The 19,492-nt window shown below is 37.0% G+C and overlaps 2 protein-coding genes across 9 annotated transcripts in view; one reads left to right on the top strand and one right to left on the bottom strand.

Annotated features, from left to right (window-relative positions):
• Positions 1–6,183: 6,183 nt before the first annotated feature.
• Positions 6,184–6,720, top strand: LOC110442887. Its single transcript, XM_021486745.1, has one exon. It carries the CDS (start codon positions 6,184–6,186, stop codon positions 6,718–6,720), a length of 537 nt encoding a protein of 178 aa, XP_021342420.1.
• A 6,913-nt stretch (positions 6,721–13,633) lies between these two features.
• LOC110442883 (serine-rich adhesin for platelets-like) overlaps positions 13,634–19,492 on the bottom strand; it is a 205,884-nt gene continuing 200,025 nt past the window's right edge. For all 8 annotated transcript variants that reach the window (XM_021486729.1, XM_021486732.1, XM_021486730.1 and 5 more), the window contains one exon: positions 13,634–19,241. In XM_021486729.1, the coding sequence (XP_021342404.1) occupies positions 18,244–19,241 (998 nt within the window). In that variant the 3' untranslated portion in view covers positions 13,634–18,243. The remainder of the gene's footprint in view (positions 19,242–19,492) is intronic.

Raw genomic sequence — 19,492 nt, 5'->3', positions numbered from 1 at the left:
GACCCGTATACCATAGAACCATAATCCAGTTTTGTTCGAATAAGTGATCTGTATAGGCGCAAAAGCATTTCACGATCCGCTCCCCAATCAGTATGAGAAAGGACTCGTATAATGTTTAACGCCTTGGAACACTTATCCTTCAGATACTTTATATGTGGTATGAAAGAGAGTTTCGAATAAAAAATGAGGCCGAACATTTTTGTCTGTTCAACATCAGGAATTCTAGTGCCATCGAGCGTTAGATTTGGGTCATTTTGTGCTGTTCGTTTTTGACAGAATTGCATGCACACAGTTTTGGATTTAGAGAATTTGAAGCCGTTTTCGTCTGCCCAATTTTGTAGTTTGTGTAAACTCTGTTGAAGTCGTCGTTCTATCGTGTGCATGTTCTTAGATCTGTAACAGATCAAGAAGTCATTCACAAATAACGACCCTTCTCTTGATTAACCAAGACATTTGACTATATCATTGATTTTAAGACCAAACAGTGTGACTGATAGGATTCCACCCTGTGGGACTCCCATTTCCTGTTTAGACGTTTCAGAAAAAGTTGAACCAACACGAGCTTTGAAGTGTCTATCTGATAGGTAATTCGATATAAAATTGGGAAGGTTTCCACGTACGCCAAGGTCGTGAAGATCTTTCATGATGCCATATACTGCCATGTAGTATCATAGGCCTTCTCAAGATCAAAGAACACGGCGACAAGGTGTTCCTTCTTGGCAAAAGCCTCTCGAATGAATGTCTCTAATCTGATGAGATGGTCATTTGTCCCTCTTCTATTTCTAAAACCACTTTAAAGAGGGGATGTTATATCGTTGGCCTCAAGAAACCAAACCAGTCTAGTGTTTATCATTCGTTCTAAAGTTTTACATACACAACTAGTCAGAGAGATAGGACGATAGTTGTTTAGGTCAGTAGCAACCTTTCCCGGTTTTGGGATGGGTATAATTGTGGAGTTCTTCCACGAATCGGGAATCTTTCCGGAAGCGTGAACTTGGTTGAATATGTAAAGAAGGCATGTTAGTGACGAGTTCGGTAAGTGCTTTAGAAATTGATATGGAATATCATCAGGACCTGAAGCAGTGTTCTGTGATTTTCTAAGCGAGTCAACAAGTTCTGGTAGGGTAAATTGCTCATTATAACTGTCTTTGTTTGATGATTTGAAATTGAGCCGTTTCTTTTCTCTTTTTTTCTTTAAAGACTGGACTTTTTGGGAGTGGTTTAAAGGGGATGAGTTTTTAGCTAAGTTTTTTGCAAATGCATCAGCAATTTCAGACACAGACGAAAAAAATTAGTTTTTATTAATGAGGTGGGAGGATGTTGCCTTTTTCTTTTTCCCACTTATTTTCCGAATCATATCCCATACTTGTTTTGAGGACGTGTTTGATGATATCTTGGATACGTATTCTCTCCAGCTGTTTCTTTTGTCAATTTTAATTGATCGCCGAGCCTTTGCCCGACAAATTTTAAATTCACTGTAGTTTGAAGCAGTTGGGCAATTTAAGTAGCGTCTTAGAGCAGCTGCCCGATTACTGCGTGTTCTAAAAGATTCTTCAGATAAAAGGAACTTCGTAGGTTTTGGAGCGGATTTTGGAATTGTCTTTTTTGGGCAATAGAAGTGAGTGTTTCAGTAAAAGTTTTGATAGGGTCGTCGAGGTTAGTAAAATTGTCTATGGTTAGTTTTTCAATGCACGTGTGTTGGAATTGGACCCAACCTGCTTTGTGCATATTCCATCGAGGTAGAGGATCATCAAGAGGAGTCCCAATATTCTTAAGAAAAATTGGGAAGTGGTCACTTCAACAAAGATCATCATTTGCCCTCCAGTTATAATCAAGTAGAATGGATGGATGGCTTAATGATAGATCAATGTGGGTACGAGAGCCGGTTGCAGGGTGTAAATAGGTAGGGGTACTGTTGTTAAAAAGGCACAAGTTGCTTTTATCTATAAATTCCTCAATACGTCTTCCTCTCTCGTCTGTGTTGGGAGAGCCCCACAGGCTATTATGATCATGAAAATCACCAAGGATTATGAATGGTGTTGGGAGCTGGGGGACGATGTTATTGAGTTGCTCACAAGTGAAAACAATACTCGGAGGGAGATAAATTGAACAGACGGTTATTTGTCTGTTTTATGTTGCACAGACAGCAACAGCCTGTTAATTTGTGTTAAACTTGATCATTCTGTGAGGAATATTTTATGGACAGCTACCGCTGCGCCACCTGCTGCTCTGCTTACTACAGTTGGAATGTTAGTGCAGAGTGAGAAAATTTCTAAGTGTGATTGGGTTTTTGAGCATGATTTCTTGTAGACAAAAAATGGCGGGTCTAAATTATTTTGATAGATTCTGAAATTCTTCTATATTTGCCTTTCATCCACGAATGTTCCATTAGATAATTGTATTATTTATTTGTTGCTATTTTGGCTGGATTTCGATGGAGTCGGAGCACGAAGCACTGAGGTATTCGTCTCCATCTCATCATCGAAATCTAGTAGGACATTGAACCAGTTTGTCGGGTCCTCTGATCCTTTGCCAAAGGTGACATTCAGTTCGGGTCCATCAGATTTGCCCCTCGCTATTCTTATTTTTTTCTTAGATCTGTTGGTTGGTGATGTTGCCTCTGATCTCAGTTGGGATAGAGGAACAGATGTAAATGAGCGAGATCGCTGCGACCTCATCTGTGCCTTAGATGGGCCAACCTTTGGAGGGTTTTCTCCTGAAGGGGAAGTTTTTTTTGATGTTGGTGCTGGTATATAGACATTTATAACGTCAAAAGTAGTATCGATATGTATATAAAATTTAGTAGGATTGAACCATGCACACGTGTTAATATCGCATTTGTCATTCCCAGGAATCCTCTCTGACGTCAGAGCTGACTATGACGTAGCGTTCTTTTTCGCTGGAGTTTCAATAACCGTTGCTGGATTAATTTGTTTCCCAAAACTGAAGTACCAAACGTTAAAGACTCGTGCAGAAATATTTAACTCGTGACTTGGCATTCCTTACAAAAGTATGTTTTTGGTGACCTTCCTCTAAAGCAGGGATATCAAAATAAACATTTTGACAGTGCTCATAAAAGGGTGCTTTCCCGCATACCAACCAATGATGAAACAACAATTGTAAGCTTTCATGCTCACATAGCGTTTCGTTGTCTAGTGGAGCCAGGGTTTATCTTCTATTTGCCGTACAAGCAATACAGGTTGGTCCAGTTGCCTTGTCGTTGTCGATAATCCGCTGTTAGTCTTCATAGCGGAGCGTCACGGTACCAATCTTTGCTGCCCATGGATCAAATACAGTGAACAAGTCGACAATGCAAGTCCCAGTTTTATGAACGTTTATTAACTGAAACTGTTTTCACAGGAACAATCAATAGAAACAAAGAAAAAATTCAAAGTTAAGGAAACTTTTTCTTTCCGCCAGTAATACTTAGTCTATGACCCTTGGTCATAGATGTGCGAGAGTCTTTGGGACATCAAAAACTCTCGCACATCTATGACAATAAAGACACAGCCGACACCCTAAACAACTTCTTTGCAAGTGTTTTTGTTAAGGACCAGGATACACCACTACCACCCCTTCCTAGGAGAAACTTTCACGAACCCTTGGTAGATATTGACATTACAGAGGATTCTGTAATAAAGGCGATCAAACGGATTAACCCAACTAAATCACCAGGGCCGGACAATCTCCATTCAAAACTTATCTCCGAAACAGCTGAGGCCTTAAAGAAACCACTACAAATTGTTTTCAAGAAATCCCTGGAAAACTCCCAACTACCAACATCATGGAAAGAGGCAACAGTTACACCAATTTTTAAGAAGGGATCGAAAAAGGACCCCGGCAATTACAGACCTATCAGCTTAACGTCTGTACCATCAAAAATTATGCAACGGCTCATAAGGGACGAAATCCTCACCCACATGAATACAAATAATCTATTCACGCCGCATCAACANCTTCTAACATAAAGTCTGTCACAAGTGGGGTACCACAAGGAAGTGTTCTTGGACCGATACTGTTTCTAATCTACGTCAACGACATGCCTGATATGTTAAACTGCACAATAAAACTATTCGCAGACGACACTAAACTTTCAGCGAAAATATCATCACTAGAGGACCGGCATAATCTACAAGACAACATTACCAGCATGTGTGAGTGGACCCAAACTTGGCTAATGCAACTGAACACAACAAAATGTAAGCACCTGGAAATAGGACGAAGTCAAGGAGACCACGAATACAGACTAACCAAAGATGGAACCGAGACAACGATAACAAGAGTGGAATCCGAGAAGGACCTAGGTGTTCACATAGACAACCAACTAAAATTCAGTACCAATGCAAACTCAGCAGCAGCAAAATCAAACAGGATGCTTGGCATAGTTTTTAGGACCTTTACGTATATGAGCCCGGAAATGTTCCTAACCTTATACAAGACCATTATTCGGCCTCATCTGGAATATGCAACGCCAGTCTCGTCACCAATACTTATTCGTGACAAAACCATCATTGAAAATGTCCAAAGACGTGCAACCAAAAGGGTACCAACTTTTAAAAATCTACCCTATGAGGAGCGACTTAGGCTACTTGGATTACCGACCTTGGAATATAGAAGGGAACGTGCCGACCTAATTCAAACATACAAAATTCTAAATAACATCGATGTCCTAGACAAAGAAAAACTATTCACGGAAACAGGGAGAACTTTAACCAGGGGGCACTCCAGGAAACTCTACAAAAGACCATTTAGACTGTACAAATATGGTCAATTCTTCAGCAATAGAGTGGTGAATCTGTGGAACTCTTTAACAGACGAGGTAGTAAATTCCCCAACTCTAAACACCTTTAAGACTCGTCTTAACAACCACTGGAAGCAACACCCAGCCAAGTTCAAACCATCTTTTTATTAGACACTGTGTGACATTCTGATATGAACAGTGATACTGATAGTAGTGTGAACAGTGTATTTTAACCATACTTTTAACTATATAGGAGAGGAACTTTACTGGGAGTTACGTAACTCCATATCAAACTTACTACGCGTTAATGAAATAACATTTGTAAATAGCAACCAGAAGTCAATAGTACGCGAAAGTACGTTATACTATTAAGTAGAGAAGAAGATACATCTATACAAGCCCCGGCTTACCATTGATGTCAACTGAGCGAAACTGAGCGAAACTATGACCAAGTGTTAACAAAGCGTAGCTGAATTGAGTCATTTCGGTACATATATAACAACTATTGTACATATATTTCCAGCGTAGCCGAAATCGACATCGATTTTATGGACAACTCGTACACATTTTACACCTTTGTGTGCATACGCTTTATTGGTCATTTGTCTGATGAAGGTGACAGTGTACATATCGTACTAGTCATCGAAACGTCACTATAGAATTGTGTATTGGTTGTGTAAAAAGAACTTCTCATAATCCATACTTACCAACCTGAAGAAAATGTTTAGAAATATTCGAACAAAGTACGGACAAGATATTGTCAGAGATGTGCGGAAATTAGAGAGCCCAGAGAAGAAATTAGCGAGACACAGAAATCACCTGGTGTTTACGCTGAGATGTAGAGACTTGCATATCACACCTTCAAGTCGGAATATTAGGTGCCCAGTCGACACTACAAATCCTAGAAATATAGTCAAGAAAGCACAGAAAGATCTATTGAAAGAGAGAATACGGGTTGTTAACAACAAAATAGACTCGTACATGCATGACATAACAGTACTCGCCGATAAACTGACCGAACGCTTATCAAGTGACACTGTAGGGGATATGAACCAACACATGAAGCGGATAGGTGAACGAGCATTCGACACAACTAAACAACGCCACTTGACTAAATTAAGCCGTCTTGTAGAAAAATCAACACCACACAACACCAACACAGATGCAGCTCTGAATGATTCTATGCTAAAAAAAATGGGTAGTCAAGATTTCTAATAAGGAGCTCACCAGTAGCGAGAAAACGTTACTCGCTAAGGGTATGAACTATGCCATCGTTCCAGATAAAATACTTGTTGATGATTTTGTTATAGCCACAGAACAGGCATGTAAGAAACTTAGCTAAGCTGAGGCTGATCAACTGAGATCCCAAGTAACGGGGGTTTTGACCGCTAGTGGGTAAATCGGAACACCATGTAAAGAATTCAAAACATCTAGCGGAAGCTATGTCTACCATCATGATTCAGGAAGACGAAGAATTCATTCCACATGATGCTGTCTCTCTCTTTACTAACACACCCATTGACGACGCACTTAAAATCATTCGGAAACGCTTAGAATTAGACAGATCCTGGCGCAAAAACACAAACCTTCAGATTCAGGATATCATGGATTTGCTGGAGTTTGTGCTCACAACAACATATTTTAGTTTCCGGAACAGCATCTACCAACAACGCTTCGGCACTGCCATGGGTAGTCCAGTGTCTCCCATCGTTGCCAATTTGTTCATTGAACATCTGGAGCAAGAAGCAATAGCCACTGCCCCCATAGAATGCAAGCCTAGCTTATGGAAACGTTATGTTGACGACATACTTGAGATAATCAGGAAGGGGTCACAGAAAGATTTCACCACACATATCAACACTATAGATGCCACTAACAACATCAAATTTACATGTGAGGAAGAAATCAATGGCACAATGACCTTCCTAGACACCACTGGTAAAGAAAGAAGACGGAACCGCGAAGGTATTGGTCTATAGAAAATAGACTCATACGGACCAATACTTGAACTTAAATCTCCCCATCCTTTACACCAAAAGTTGGGCGTCATACGCACATTGCTCAACAGATGTGATACAATAGTCACAGAACAACAGGGCAAAACACAAGAACAGAATCACACCGCTAGGGCAATGAGAACATGTGCATATCCGGAATGGGCCCTAAAACGGGTAAAAAACAGTGTCAAAGTAAGGAGAACAACAAGAAAATGCCAATCAAGGATAGGAACAAAACCAAAGGTCAAGTGGTCATCCCGTATATAAAGGATATATCCGAAGCCATCCAGAGGATATATCGCGGTCATGGCATAGCAACAGCCATGAAGCCCCACAAGACGCTTCGCAGTATCCTAGCACACCCTAAGGATAAAACACCTAAAGAAAACGTCGCAGAATGCGTATACAAAATCGGATGCAAAAACTGCGACGCGTCGTATAATGGAGACTGGAAGGCGATTTGGGGTCCGCCTTGGTGAACAACGGAAAGATACAGAAACCCTAGAAGGTAGAAAATTCACCAGATCTGAAAGAAAACAGTCGGAGTCCCAGATAAATAAATCGGCAATCACAGACCATGCCACACAGAAACCATGTGATTGACTGGGATAACTCCAAAGTTTTGGACAGAGAGAGCAATCTGTTCAAGAGGCAGATAAAGGAAGCCATCTGGATACGCCGCAGTGGGCCAGTTCTAAATCGAGACGAGGGGGCTCAAAGACTCGCACATCTATGACCAAGTGTTAACAAAGCGTAGCTGAATTTAGTCATTTCGGTACATATATAACAGCTATTGTACATACGTTTCCAGCGTAGCCGAAATCGACATCGATTTTATGCACAACTCCTACACATTTTACACCTTTGTGTGCATACGCTTCATTGGTCATTTGTCTGATGAAGGTGACAGTGTACATATCGTGCTAGTCATCGAAACGTCATATAGAATTTTTTATTGGTTGTGCAAAAAGAACTTCTCATAATTGGTATGGCAGGATAAATACCTATCTTTACTCCTGCGTTCTAGGGGTTTGCTTTGACATCATTTACACCCCCCACCCCTATATACATGTATGCGCCTACTGAGATCAGCGTATTGTTACCCAATGTATAATGCGGATTTGTTTGCTTTTTATCTACTATGTCTATACGTGTCACTGTATGAATACTGTTATTCATGTGTTTTAAAGCGCCTTAGAGTACAAACTTCATTGGGCGCTATATATAAATGTTGAATACCATATCATTATTATGGTTTAGTTTTACTTTGTTTCTTATTAACAGCTAAGGTCTTTTCAGGACATGTCTTCATACATATAATGCGTGCGTGAATGTGTGTATGTGTGCTGGAGACAGGGTATGCTGATTATTTGCCTCCTTTCGATAACGAGAATAGGATGCCAACTTTAAAGTGCGACCTCATTGAAATCGTTAACAATTTGTAAGCTAAAGTGTTATTATTTATTACATACTTACTAATAAATACGGGTTTTTTGTATATGCGATACGACACAATTGCTCTAACCCATATCAGCCCTCGCCGTATCACACCCCAAAACCCATATCAGCCCCCGCCGTAACACACCCCAAAACCCGTAACAGCCCGCAAAACCCATATCAAACCCTTTTTGGAAAAAAATTCGTTTTTCAATATTTCAAAAATAAAAATAAATCATAAGATAGTAGTTTTTATTAGTAAGTATGTAATAAACAGAATAAAACACGCCTTTTTCCATATCATACCCAGTATCAACCCTCGACCAATATCAGCCCTCGGGCATTCGGCCCTTGGGCTGATATTGCAGTCTCGGGTTGATACTGGGTGTGATATGGAAAAAAGCATGTATTATTCTCTATATACAAGCAGTGCATATTGCGTTTAGATAAGTTTTGTTTTGTTTGGTTTTATTTTGTTTTACGTCCTATGAACTGCTAAGGTCATTTCAGGACGTGCCTTCATGTGTGTATTGCATTTCTGCTTGTGTGTATGTGTGCTTGTGTGTATGTGTGCTGGAGACAGGGTATGTGTGCTGGAGACAGGTTATGTGTGCTGGGGACAGGGTATGTGTGCTGGAGACAGGGTATGTGTGCTGGAGACAGGGTATGTGTGCTGGAGACAGGGTATGTTGATGTATTGGCCTTGGTGTCCGTCCTTTACCTGTCTATTTCAACAGAATCTGTGTAACATTTAAACATATATAACAGTGTCCTTTGTGAGGATGCAATGATTTGAGTTCATTGATAAGTTAAATTTACTCAGAGATAGGGAAACGTTTCACTGAGTGCGTTTAAATGGCTTGTAGTATTTGTATTGACGGTGTCGTTAGAAATAGGCATAAGTCTCGGCCCAATAGATTCTCTTGTGTATGTTCAATAAGGCTTTTGTTAGTTTTCATAACTCATTTAATGACAAATAGAACCTCCTTGATTATACCGATGTCATTGTTAAACGTTCTGTTATAAAATCATTCTATTTTTTTTGCATATGACGTTAGTGTAAGTTAATGATACATTTTAAATGTGCAATACTTTCCAAAGTATATTAACTTTTAATAAATACGAGTTCGTTTTTTAGACAAAAAATGTTAAGTGCATCTACAAATAACAAAGAGGCCAAAGGGCCTTAGCGGTCACCTGGGTTACAATATATTATACAATATGTAGGTACTAGAATCTCAATTTCATTGTTGTGTGTGATGTGTAAATCCACATGTAAACAAAGTGAACTATTATACTTGTCACCAATGATGAGAACTTTGAAAACTATTCAAATAAATTATTTTTCTATTGAGAAATATAATATATATTGTTATTTAGCCTATTTTCTGCTTTGGCCAACCCCTGAGATAGGTCAGATGGGTCTGCATTTGAATAAATAAAAAAACATACAAATTGCATGACAAGCAGTCTGGTAGAGTAATTTCAAAATGAACAGAATCAATGCAAAATAATGAAATGCAATTTCATAAACACGTATAACAACGTATTCACATAGATAAAAATATTTTTAGTTATCAAAACCTATTGCGATTGTATTGATTTCTACCGAAAGTTGACTATCACCAAACAAGAGAAGTTCTAAATTGAAATCAACATGCAAGGCATTCAACCTTTGGAGCAGGATGCGTAAGAGAAAGCCTGAAAGGAAGAATTCTATAATCGTTATTGTTTCTAATGGTGTAACGGCTATTTACTATAACGGTAGACGGTAATACATCATTTAAATAGTCCGGAGTTAATTTGTTGTGCATTTGTTCCTTCAATTAGAAAGGAACTCTAGACAAGTTTTAAAAAGTAAATCTTCAATTCGGGCATATGAAGGAAGTCCGGTTATAATACGACTAGCTGGATTGGATGTTTCTAACCAAGTTTGGGACCATGCGTTAAGAATCTCGAGATCTCTATTCATAACCGTTTGATTTCTAGACATGGCGAGGATGATTTTAACAAAGAAGTAGACGAGTGGTTCATTTATATAAAATAGAATTGATCAAGATCAAAACACGGATTTCCATGTAGAAAATGATCTTAGAAATGTTCTCGAAATGACGGTCGCCTTTAAAAGTTTCCCATAGCTTCCATTCTTTGACCATCCTTGTACCTGATTCATACCACAGGGTCAAGTTATTTCCGATATGTTAGCATTGATAAGAGCTGTTCAGCATTTCTACCCCCTCCCGTCTCTTTGTACGTGAGGTAGTGGTGAATGACAGCTCTGTTATTATGTGCTCAGTGTGGGTCCTGGGGAAATGGTGATTGACAGCCATGTTATTTGGACAAAGCAAACCAAACCCCAGTACCCATGTCGATGGTTCCACTCGCAATGATGCTCTACATCTCTGTTATTTGAACTCAGCAACACCAAAGGCCTGAACGGACAGTGACTCGGTGTATTGAGGACAAATTGGTCACAGAGGTTCTATTTGAGTTATTCCCCTTTGTACAGTTTGTAGAATGTGTATTTACCATTCTATCAATATATTTTGTAGCAAATGTCAAATCTGTATGTTACTCGGCTACGGAGGAGAAACGTGTAAAGTGCAATTTCAGGAATATTTTGAATTTTGGCGGGAAAATGAACATTTTTCAAAGTGGCATATCTTCGTCATTTTTGATGACCTTAAAACTATGCGAATATCTTAATTACAACATACCCTTTAATATATGGTGTAAAATAAACTTTTTTTTTATTTTAATATTTGACCTATATTTGACCCGAAAGCGAGGCCTGACATATTCTCTGATAACATGTCATGGGAAAACGTTAGCCCCGACCAAGATCTCAAAGAAGTATGAAGCATGCATTCAAGGCGACGAACGGTTTCCGAGTTATGGCGTTCAAAAACGGAAAAACTGATTGGTAGACGGGGATAAATATATGTCTTCAAAACGAAACCACTTGTGATAATCATGGCCTGCCCGAGTTGTCAGGTGAACAAAGTTCACATTGAATAATGCGTTGGCCTCCGACCTTCTATATTGTCTTTAGTGTTACGTGTAATAGAATAGAAATAGCCATTAAGTAATAATCACTTAAGCAGACCTTATAAGAAAGAACGTGATATGTAAACGATTATTAAAGTTACAAAGTACCAGCGTAACGTGTTATATCTTCGACAGGAATGAGAATCAGTTTTTGAATATGTTTGCTTGCATCATTTTCCATACACAAGTAATATAGCAATTAATTACACACAATACAACTTTGGGCCAGGTGATGTGAAATGATCCACTGCAAATTCATACTTTTGCGCAGAAACGAGCATCTCTGTGACGGGGATTCTATACCCGCACTTTTTGATTATAGAGTAAGGAGCTTATCCAATGTATATTACTGTTTTACGTTTACTACAACATTAAATGAATACTTAAACATTATACTTGCAACAAAATGCCTCGGAAAGAACAGTATCTTTATATTGAAATTAAGGCTGCTATGGGGCTCATACCCCTTTCCCACTCTTAATCGATAGAGGTATCGCGGCGTTATTAGCAGTGCCGTGCAAAGTCTACTGTGATATTATTGATACTACACTTATCAGGTAAACTGGGTGACTCTATGGACCAAAACGTCGGAATCTAACTTAATCTCAACTATTGTTGAATCACAAGGGAAGGTACAAAAAACCCTTAATTTATTAATAATTTACTTGCAATCAATGACGCTAATTATACACGTGATACCCACTTCTGACGCTGTGTAAAAAAGCTAATTAAAATGTTCACAATACTCATTTAAATATGGGGTAAATATTGGACATAGTGGGGTTTTAAAATGTGTTGTGTCTTTTTCTAGCCCACCTTCCAGCCTATGAGACACCCTCTTATTAAGAAATTGTGGAAATCGAAAACCTTGGTGTAAACTCATTTGCATATTTCCTGCTTTGCGTCAAATAAAATTCTATATAATTAACAAATAAAAAGGATGCACACATATTTAGTTTAATAAATCACAAACTTCACTGCTCTGTTTTAGTGCTTAACCTAAAATGTCGTTAGAGTTCCAAATTAATAAAGTTTTGATGGAACTTTTCGCACCTGCGAACGTTAGGTGTACGTTACTGTTGTCTCCCCTGTACGTTACTGTTATCTCCCCTACCCAATGGTATTCATTAAATCAAGGACAATTATCTAAACGAACAGATACACATACATATTTCAGTATTTTCATGTTTTAAAATCTACGTATCTTGACTATAGCGCACAGTCAGGCTTTGGATGGGATTTTTTGTTTTTCAACTACGTGTATTTTAAATAAAATGGATTTCTAAAACACCGTGTCAAGGAGATTTTCCTGACCTTTATATTGACTGCTAGAAGGGGTTAAAGATGTTTTCAAAACGAAGCAAATTGTGATAAACCTGGCATGCCCGATTGATCATTTGAACAAAATTCCCAGTATATAACTCTCTGGCCTCTCACCCTTTATATTGTCTAATTCTCTGGCCTCTCACCCTTTATATTGTCTAATTCTCTGGCCTATCACCCTTTATATTGTCTAATTCTCTGGCCTCTCACCCTCTATATTGTTTAATTCTCTGGCCTCTCTCGCTTAATATCGTTTTCTGGGTTAAGTGTGATAGAATAGAAATAGCAGTTGAGTAATAATCTCTAAGAAAGAAAATGATATCCACTGTGCGTCCGGTCAAGACGTATATTACTGTTATACTTTTGATACAACATTAAATGAATACTTCAAATATTTACTTGCAACAAAATGCCTCGAATAGATTAGTATCTTTATATTAACAATTGATAATATAGGATATAGTAACAAAATAACTCATCTCCATTTTAATCTAGAGGTATTGTTTTATTAGCGTTAATAGCGTTTTGAAATATTGGTTAATTTTCCCCTTTGGGCTGCGCCCTGGTCAAGGGGGTTTGGGCAGGAATCCCAATTTTACAGTGTAATACCCTCATCCGCCAAAGATGGTTCTGACCAAGTTTGAATAATTTCCTGCTGAATATATCCAAGCGTTATTTCCCCATATAAACTATAGTAAACTTTACCCCCTCCCGAATGAGGAATGGATGGAATTTTACAATTTATTTAAAGCCCCTGATGATTCATGCAGAGAAATTGACTGTAGAACCTGTCTACTGACTGGCCCCTAGCCCCCAAATATCAGACATGTCTGAAATATATGGCAGCCAATTCAATCTAGAGGCCTGACAGGGTTTGCTCCGAGAAATCTTTTGCAGATTCTTGCAACATTCAGCCGATTTTGTCATGCAGGAAGGTGATTTTGTCATGTCTAATACGTGGTAGGATATATATGTTCTAATATCAGGGAGTCTTCAGGGTGGAGTTTTACGTGTAAGTTTGTTTTAAATTATTGTATTGGACAAACATTCCGTTATTTATCTCATAATAAACAACAAATTCATAAAATACATATTGGGTTGTTTTATTCCATTTTATAATAGTCGGGTATCCATTTCGGGAGCTTACAAAAGGTTGTCATAGCAACATTATAAATATAGCTACATATACATGCACACACATATATCCATCATGACATGGTGAACAAACAAGTATCACACAAATTAAAATATTTAACAACAGCCTAAATACATATATAGATAATAATTCTACTTGGTAATTATAACTGACCTTTATTCCAAATCTTAGAACAGCACAGGGGCCAGAAATGTTGCCATAATGATTTTACAAGTTACAAGGAGCACAGTTATTTAGCTGAAATTGAGATAATTTCAAATTAAAACAATAATGGTACCTCCTTTGTCTTTAACACTGAAGAGGATTCAGCATTATAGCTAAATTGATGATTAACTACCATGTGCACAAAATACAGGCCAACCTTTTCCATAATTACCACTCAAAAAACAGACCACTATTAACTTTTGTAAATGAGCACATATATCCAGTCCCTGTGCTAAATACAATTTCCTACATTTTGATATGTAAAAACCCATTTTTCTATACACATCAACATAAATATATGTTTATAAGTATATAAATATTTTACATTTGAGAAAATGTATATTGCCAATGCTGATCCGGGTGATAGTATGTGCTTTCTAATTTCGTATCTCATATCTTCTTTTTTGTTTGACAAAGAACTTAAGCAATGCCATGTTGATTCCATATCTAAACATATTTATATTATTCATATTAACTTGTCTGTGTTACAGGTAAAGATATTTTTTATATTAATTAATAATAAAATGTCAGTTAATTGAAAGGTATTACTTAACTGAAGAAATAATATATCACTTAGGTAATTCCTCGATGACATACCGGCAATATTGGATTATATTGGCATCGTTAACTTACATCTTATTTACTTTAACAGTACGCAAATAGATTTGCATTTAATAAAGTTTTGAATAGTTGTTTTCTTTTTAAACAACTTATATTTTAATGAAATCTCTTTATTTACTTTCTTATGGAAACTAGTACAATAGTGTACACTGCTTACACTCAAAACAAGATACAATCAATATTCTTGTACATAAGACCCTGGGTGAGTAAAAGATAATCTGTACTGATCCATCTACTGTTCATCGTCAGTACCATACGCCTCATATACATGTACACAATGATTTAAAAGAGACAGACCATACAAAATCATCACAGCCATTCATCGTAATTCTCCATATAGGTCAAATATTACATATAACTTACCATTATATAAATTCTATATTAAAATCCAACATATTCCTAGGAGAGGTTTAAAATTGAGAGGTTTATAAAATCTGTTTTAATCTCCTGCTCAAAAACAATTAAAATCTAGTTAATAGGCAAATTGAGGTCATCTTATATCTCCATCTAAGATAGGTAAAACTCTAGTTTTTATTTTTCTAAAGTAGGTAAAACTACAGTTATCTCCCTTTAAAGAAAATATTTAAATCCAATCATTTCGATATCCAAACAATTAAAAAGATTATGGTTTTCCTTTAAAGACAGGTTGTCATGCAATTAAATTGCTTTCCACAGCATTAACCCCAAGAGAGAGTCAAATTCAGCTATCACCCCTGATTACATAGATAGACATCAATGAAAAGTCAATATTTATCTATAAATACCGTAGTTATTGTATTAACAATCGGTTGAAGCTTTATATAATTCAACAATAGTGTACAGTCAAATCACACTATCTAATAATTTTGAGATATTTCATGAAGTTCAATCTTAAGTTAAGTGCGGCATTATCATTATAACAAATTTTAAAATGCAAATTCTTAAACATTGCCCTCAACAATTTATAAAAACATTAAAACATGAAATTTGTGATTTAAAATGAAACAAATATAGTTTTCTAAATTCCTTTTAAAGACTTTTATGATACCAAAATGTACCTATACATCATGTTGAATACCACCATTGTTGTGAACTCACTTAATTTAAAGTTGATATTCAATCATGTTGAATACCACCATTGTTGTGAACTCACTAAGTTGATATTCAATCATGTTGAATACCACCATTGTTGTGAACTCACTAAATTGATATTCAATCATGTTGAATACCACCATTGCTGTGAACTCACTATGTTGAATATACCACCATTGTTGTGAACTCACTATGTTGAATACCACCATTGTTGTGAACTCACTAAGTTGATATTCTAGGAACCTAGAAACAATTCATGCCAACTCCAAGGTGATGTTATTTCATAAAAAGCCCCCAGAGAATTAATAAAGTTTCATTGTATATATTGATAAATTGCATAAGTGTCTGCCATGTGTTTTGAACATAAAATTTATTTCAGGTTTTAATATAAATTTATACAGCTGCATGTCTTTAGTGTGTGTTTACTGTCGATGTCTATAAAGGTAGGTCAACATGGTAGGGAATGAGAGGTAATGTTGTCTGGGGTTGCTAAGTTACGGATAACATACAATAAGTTGTGATAAATTACTCATGCACTCACAAAATGTACCCGCTATCCAAACAGTGATCACCACAACACCGAGATATAAATATATATATATATATAAACACATGTATCCTAGCCCCAAATCTCCTGTCAGTACGTACAATAAAACACAAGTATCACTTTAACCCTTTCACCACTGTAGACCATAATGGATTCATCTAGATCAATGCATGGTAGAGTCTACTAAAGTTACATAGGGGTGAAAGGGTTAAAATACTGCAATCAATAACCTCAATTTTCGTTACCATCCTTATTTTTTTAGGTATTTTTTTACAAATCCTCATTTACAAACAAACCCATCTCTTAAATGGATATTGCATAATTACCATCCCTTGCGGTCTGGGCGAAAATTGATTGCAGCATTTACCTCCCTTTTTTCCTTGCAGAACTCAACTGTTGCATTCCTCTTAGAAAGATCCATCTGATATTGCTTGGCAAAGGAATGGTGGAATTATGGACAAATTGTAAAAAAAAAAATGATTTCTGAAAAAATGATCTTTTGCATAGATTGCAATAAAATGCTTCAAAAATGTTAAAAATCAGTAAGCATTGTGTATATGTAAGGTATAAAAAATGATTCTCCAAAATGATGTTGTACAAAATTTATACGCAATAGTCCTTATTATGGCACATGATGAACAATGTTTTTTTTATAAAATATTAGCGGTCCCACATAATGAATGGAAGTGTTTTCATATTCAAAAACATGTTATACCGTTCTCTGTCATACACAGAAATACTTTTTCTAAAACTGCACTTTTTTTTTCTAAATGACATAATGTATTTTTGTCACAAAATAAACATAAAACAAATACTAATTTTGACTTGAATGTGGTAGCTTGAATGATTTGAGTTGGATCTAAAGTAAATAATGTCTAATGAAATAAACCATGATGCAATCTATATATCATGTCAATTACCCAGCTAATACACGTTACTTCACAAACACGTTATTTCTTAAAACGTTCAACAGAGCCACAATGACCTATGAATTCTACTAGAACCTTGCTAGTAATTGTTTACACCTAAAATATCTTAATCAATCTATATCAGAAGCACCGTATATATTCCAATAAACCCTCACTTCTAGTACCTTTTCTCCGTGATAATTATTTTCTCTTAACCTTTTCACCCCTATGTAACTTTAGTAGGCTCTACCATGCGTTGATATGGATGAGTCTATTATGGTCTACAGTGGTGAAAAGGTTAAAGGTGTCACAAATATATAAGTTCAGGAACCAGGTTTGTTAAGCTATTTAACTTATTCTGTATTATTTCAATTTTTTTTCCTTCTTCTTCGTTTAAATGCCATTTTTCATAAATTACAGAATATCAATTGAAATTTGAGATCACCAGGGGAATAATAAATTCTTCATTCATGATATCATTAACATAACTATGCTTAACATTAACGGCTCCTTGTATTCCAGAGGCACCTTCACCCTCAGTACTGAGTAAGTTTCAACAAATCTGTCGGCACTCTTCCAGGTATATTTTAAAATCTGAGGGCATTTATTGGAATAAACACTGACTTCAGTACCAATGCTGAAGATGACACCCAGTTACAAACGAAGCTGACCTTATACTTGTAACCTCATCATCTATTACCGCATTTGGCACCGATCTCCTATCGAAAATAAAAAATATTACGTACTTAATCTTACGTACTCCAGAGGATGTTAAGATACCTGATGCTCCATCTCAGAATAATTCTTCCTTTCTTTTAACAAAAGAACAAATGATCAGCAAAATAAAAAAAAAGATTTGCAAAATATTTGTCATGCAGTAAGCTACAAGGTCAAACAAATATGTATCAAAACCAAAAACAAAATGGAAGAATTCGAAAAATTTCCAAGATGAAGCAAGGTAACAACATTTCAAAGTTGTACATTTTTCAAAAAGATTTTTTTCATACAAAATAGCCCTAAAACCAGCTAATTTCATTCCATGTAACATGAGTATTTATAAATTCCACATGAATTTAATGAAATAGTTAATTCGTAAATATCTTGTACGAAAATGTTCCTGATTCTTTTTTCAATCCCTGCCCTATAGTTATCTCCCTTGGACCCTTGAGTTGCCTCCTTTGAGTGACCTCTCACTTGTGGCTGGAGGAGGAAGATACATTTGTAACAGATGAGGATTTCCCACTAGACCGTAGGAATCTACGGGTAGGTTTACTTAATGTTTGTTCCTGTTTTACAGCTTTAGGAATTTTAGATTTGTCCTTTTCCTTCTCCTTCTCCTTTTCTTTCGAGTTCTGAGAAAATTTCTTTGGCAATTTGGAAGGTTTTTCTTCAACATTTGTCTTTTTTTCTGAACTAGAGCTTTTCCGTCGAAAGAAACCCATTCGGGAGGGCTTAGGAGAAGATACACTGCCATTGGTCCCTGCTTGGTTCTTGTCTGAAGCAGAACCATGTGACTTGGGAGCCTCCGTTTGGTGGCTGTTCTTAGTCTCTGCTGCAATAGGCACTTTGGTAGAAGATTCCTGATGATGCTGCTGGGATGAAGGCACAGGTTTGTGAACAACCAATCCCATTGAATGTTTGTGAGCACCAACTGACCCTGGAGCCAATCCCTGTCCTTGTTTTATGGCACATTTTTCAGCCTGTCCATGGTCCTGTTTGTGAGCAACTTTAGGATCAGTTTTATGAGAGTGCATGCCGATAGCTGTTGGTGAGCCAGCAGCGAACCTCTGAGCTTGTTTGAGAGCAGGAGTTATCCTCCCAGCCGATCCCTGGGCTTGTTTGTGTGTACCTGGCGCTGGTACCTGAGGTTTTAATTTCACAGAAGATGTAGTAACTTTGTGCTCTACATTAGATTGAGAAGCTACAGGCTGAGGTTTTGTCACGGGCTCTGACAGAGGTTCTCCAGGATGTTGTGTGGGCTCAGTCATCGGCTGTCTCTCCTGAGAACTGGCCACCGATTGGTTTGTCGGGGGAGGACAGAGTGGGTTAGGAGAGGGTGTCATGTCATTGAGAAAATCGAAAGCTGCCATAGCTTCCATCTCCTTGTCACCAAACCTGAGGAAGAACTTGGACAGATCCAGGCCGGGGCGATTCACCTTAGTTGGAGACCTCAAGGCTTCCATTTTGTCTGAAACGAAAGTATATGCTTTGTGAAACCTTTAGGATATGAAAGATACAGCATTGAAAAGTTTTAACACAATTTTGGGTACAGCCTTTTCATAAATATACTTACAGAACAATTTGAAATACTTATGCTTAACAAACATTTCAGATTATAGATTAAAGTACTTCCTACACCTTTTTTAGTTAGAATTTCCTGATAGTATACTAAATATCTGTCATTGTTGGTATTATACAAATATTTCAGTCTAAAAGTTG

This window comes from Mizuhopecten yessoensis, unplaced genomic scaffold, assembly GCF_002113885.1.
Source record: "Mizuhopecten yessoensis strain PY_sf001 unplaced genomic scaffold, ASM211388v2 scaffold716309, whole genome shotgun sequence".
NCBI lineage: Eukaryota > Metazoa > Mollusca > Bivalvia > Pectinida > Pectinidae > Mizuhopecten > Mizuhopecten yessoensis.
The sequence above is the reverse complement of the archived record's forward strand: the minus strand, read 5'-3'. Positions and strand labels throughout refer to the sequence as shown.

Excerpts from the sequence above, each read along its gene's own strand:
- LOC110442887 (XM_021486745.1), top strand. The coding sequence starts at position 6,184 with ATGTCTACCATCATGATTCAGGAAGACGAAGAATTCATTCCACATGAT.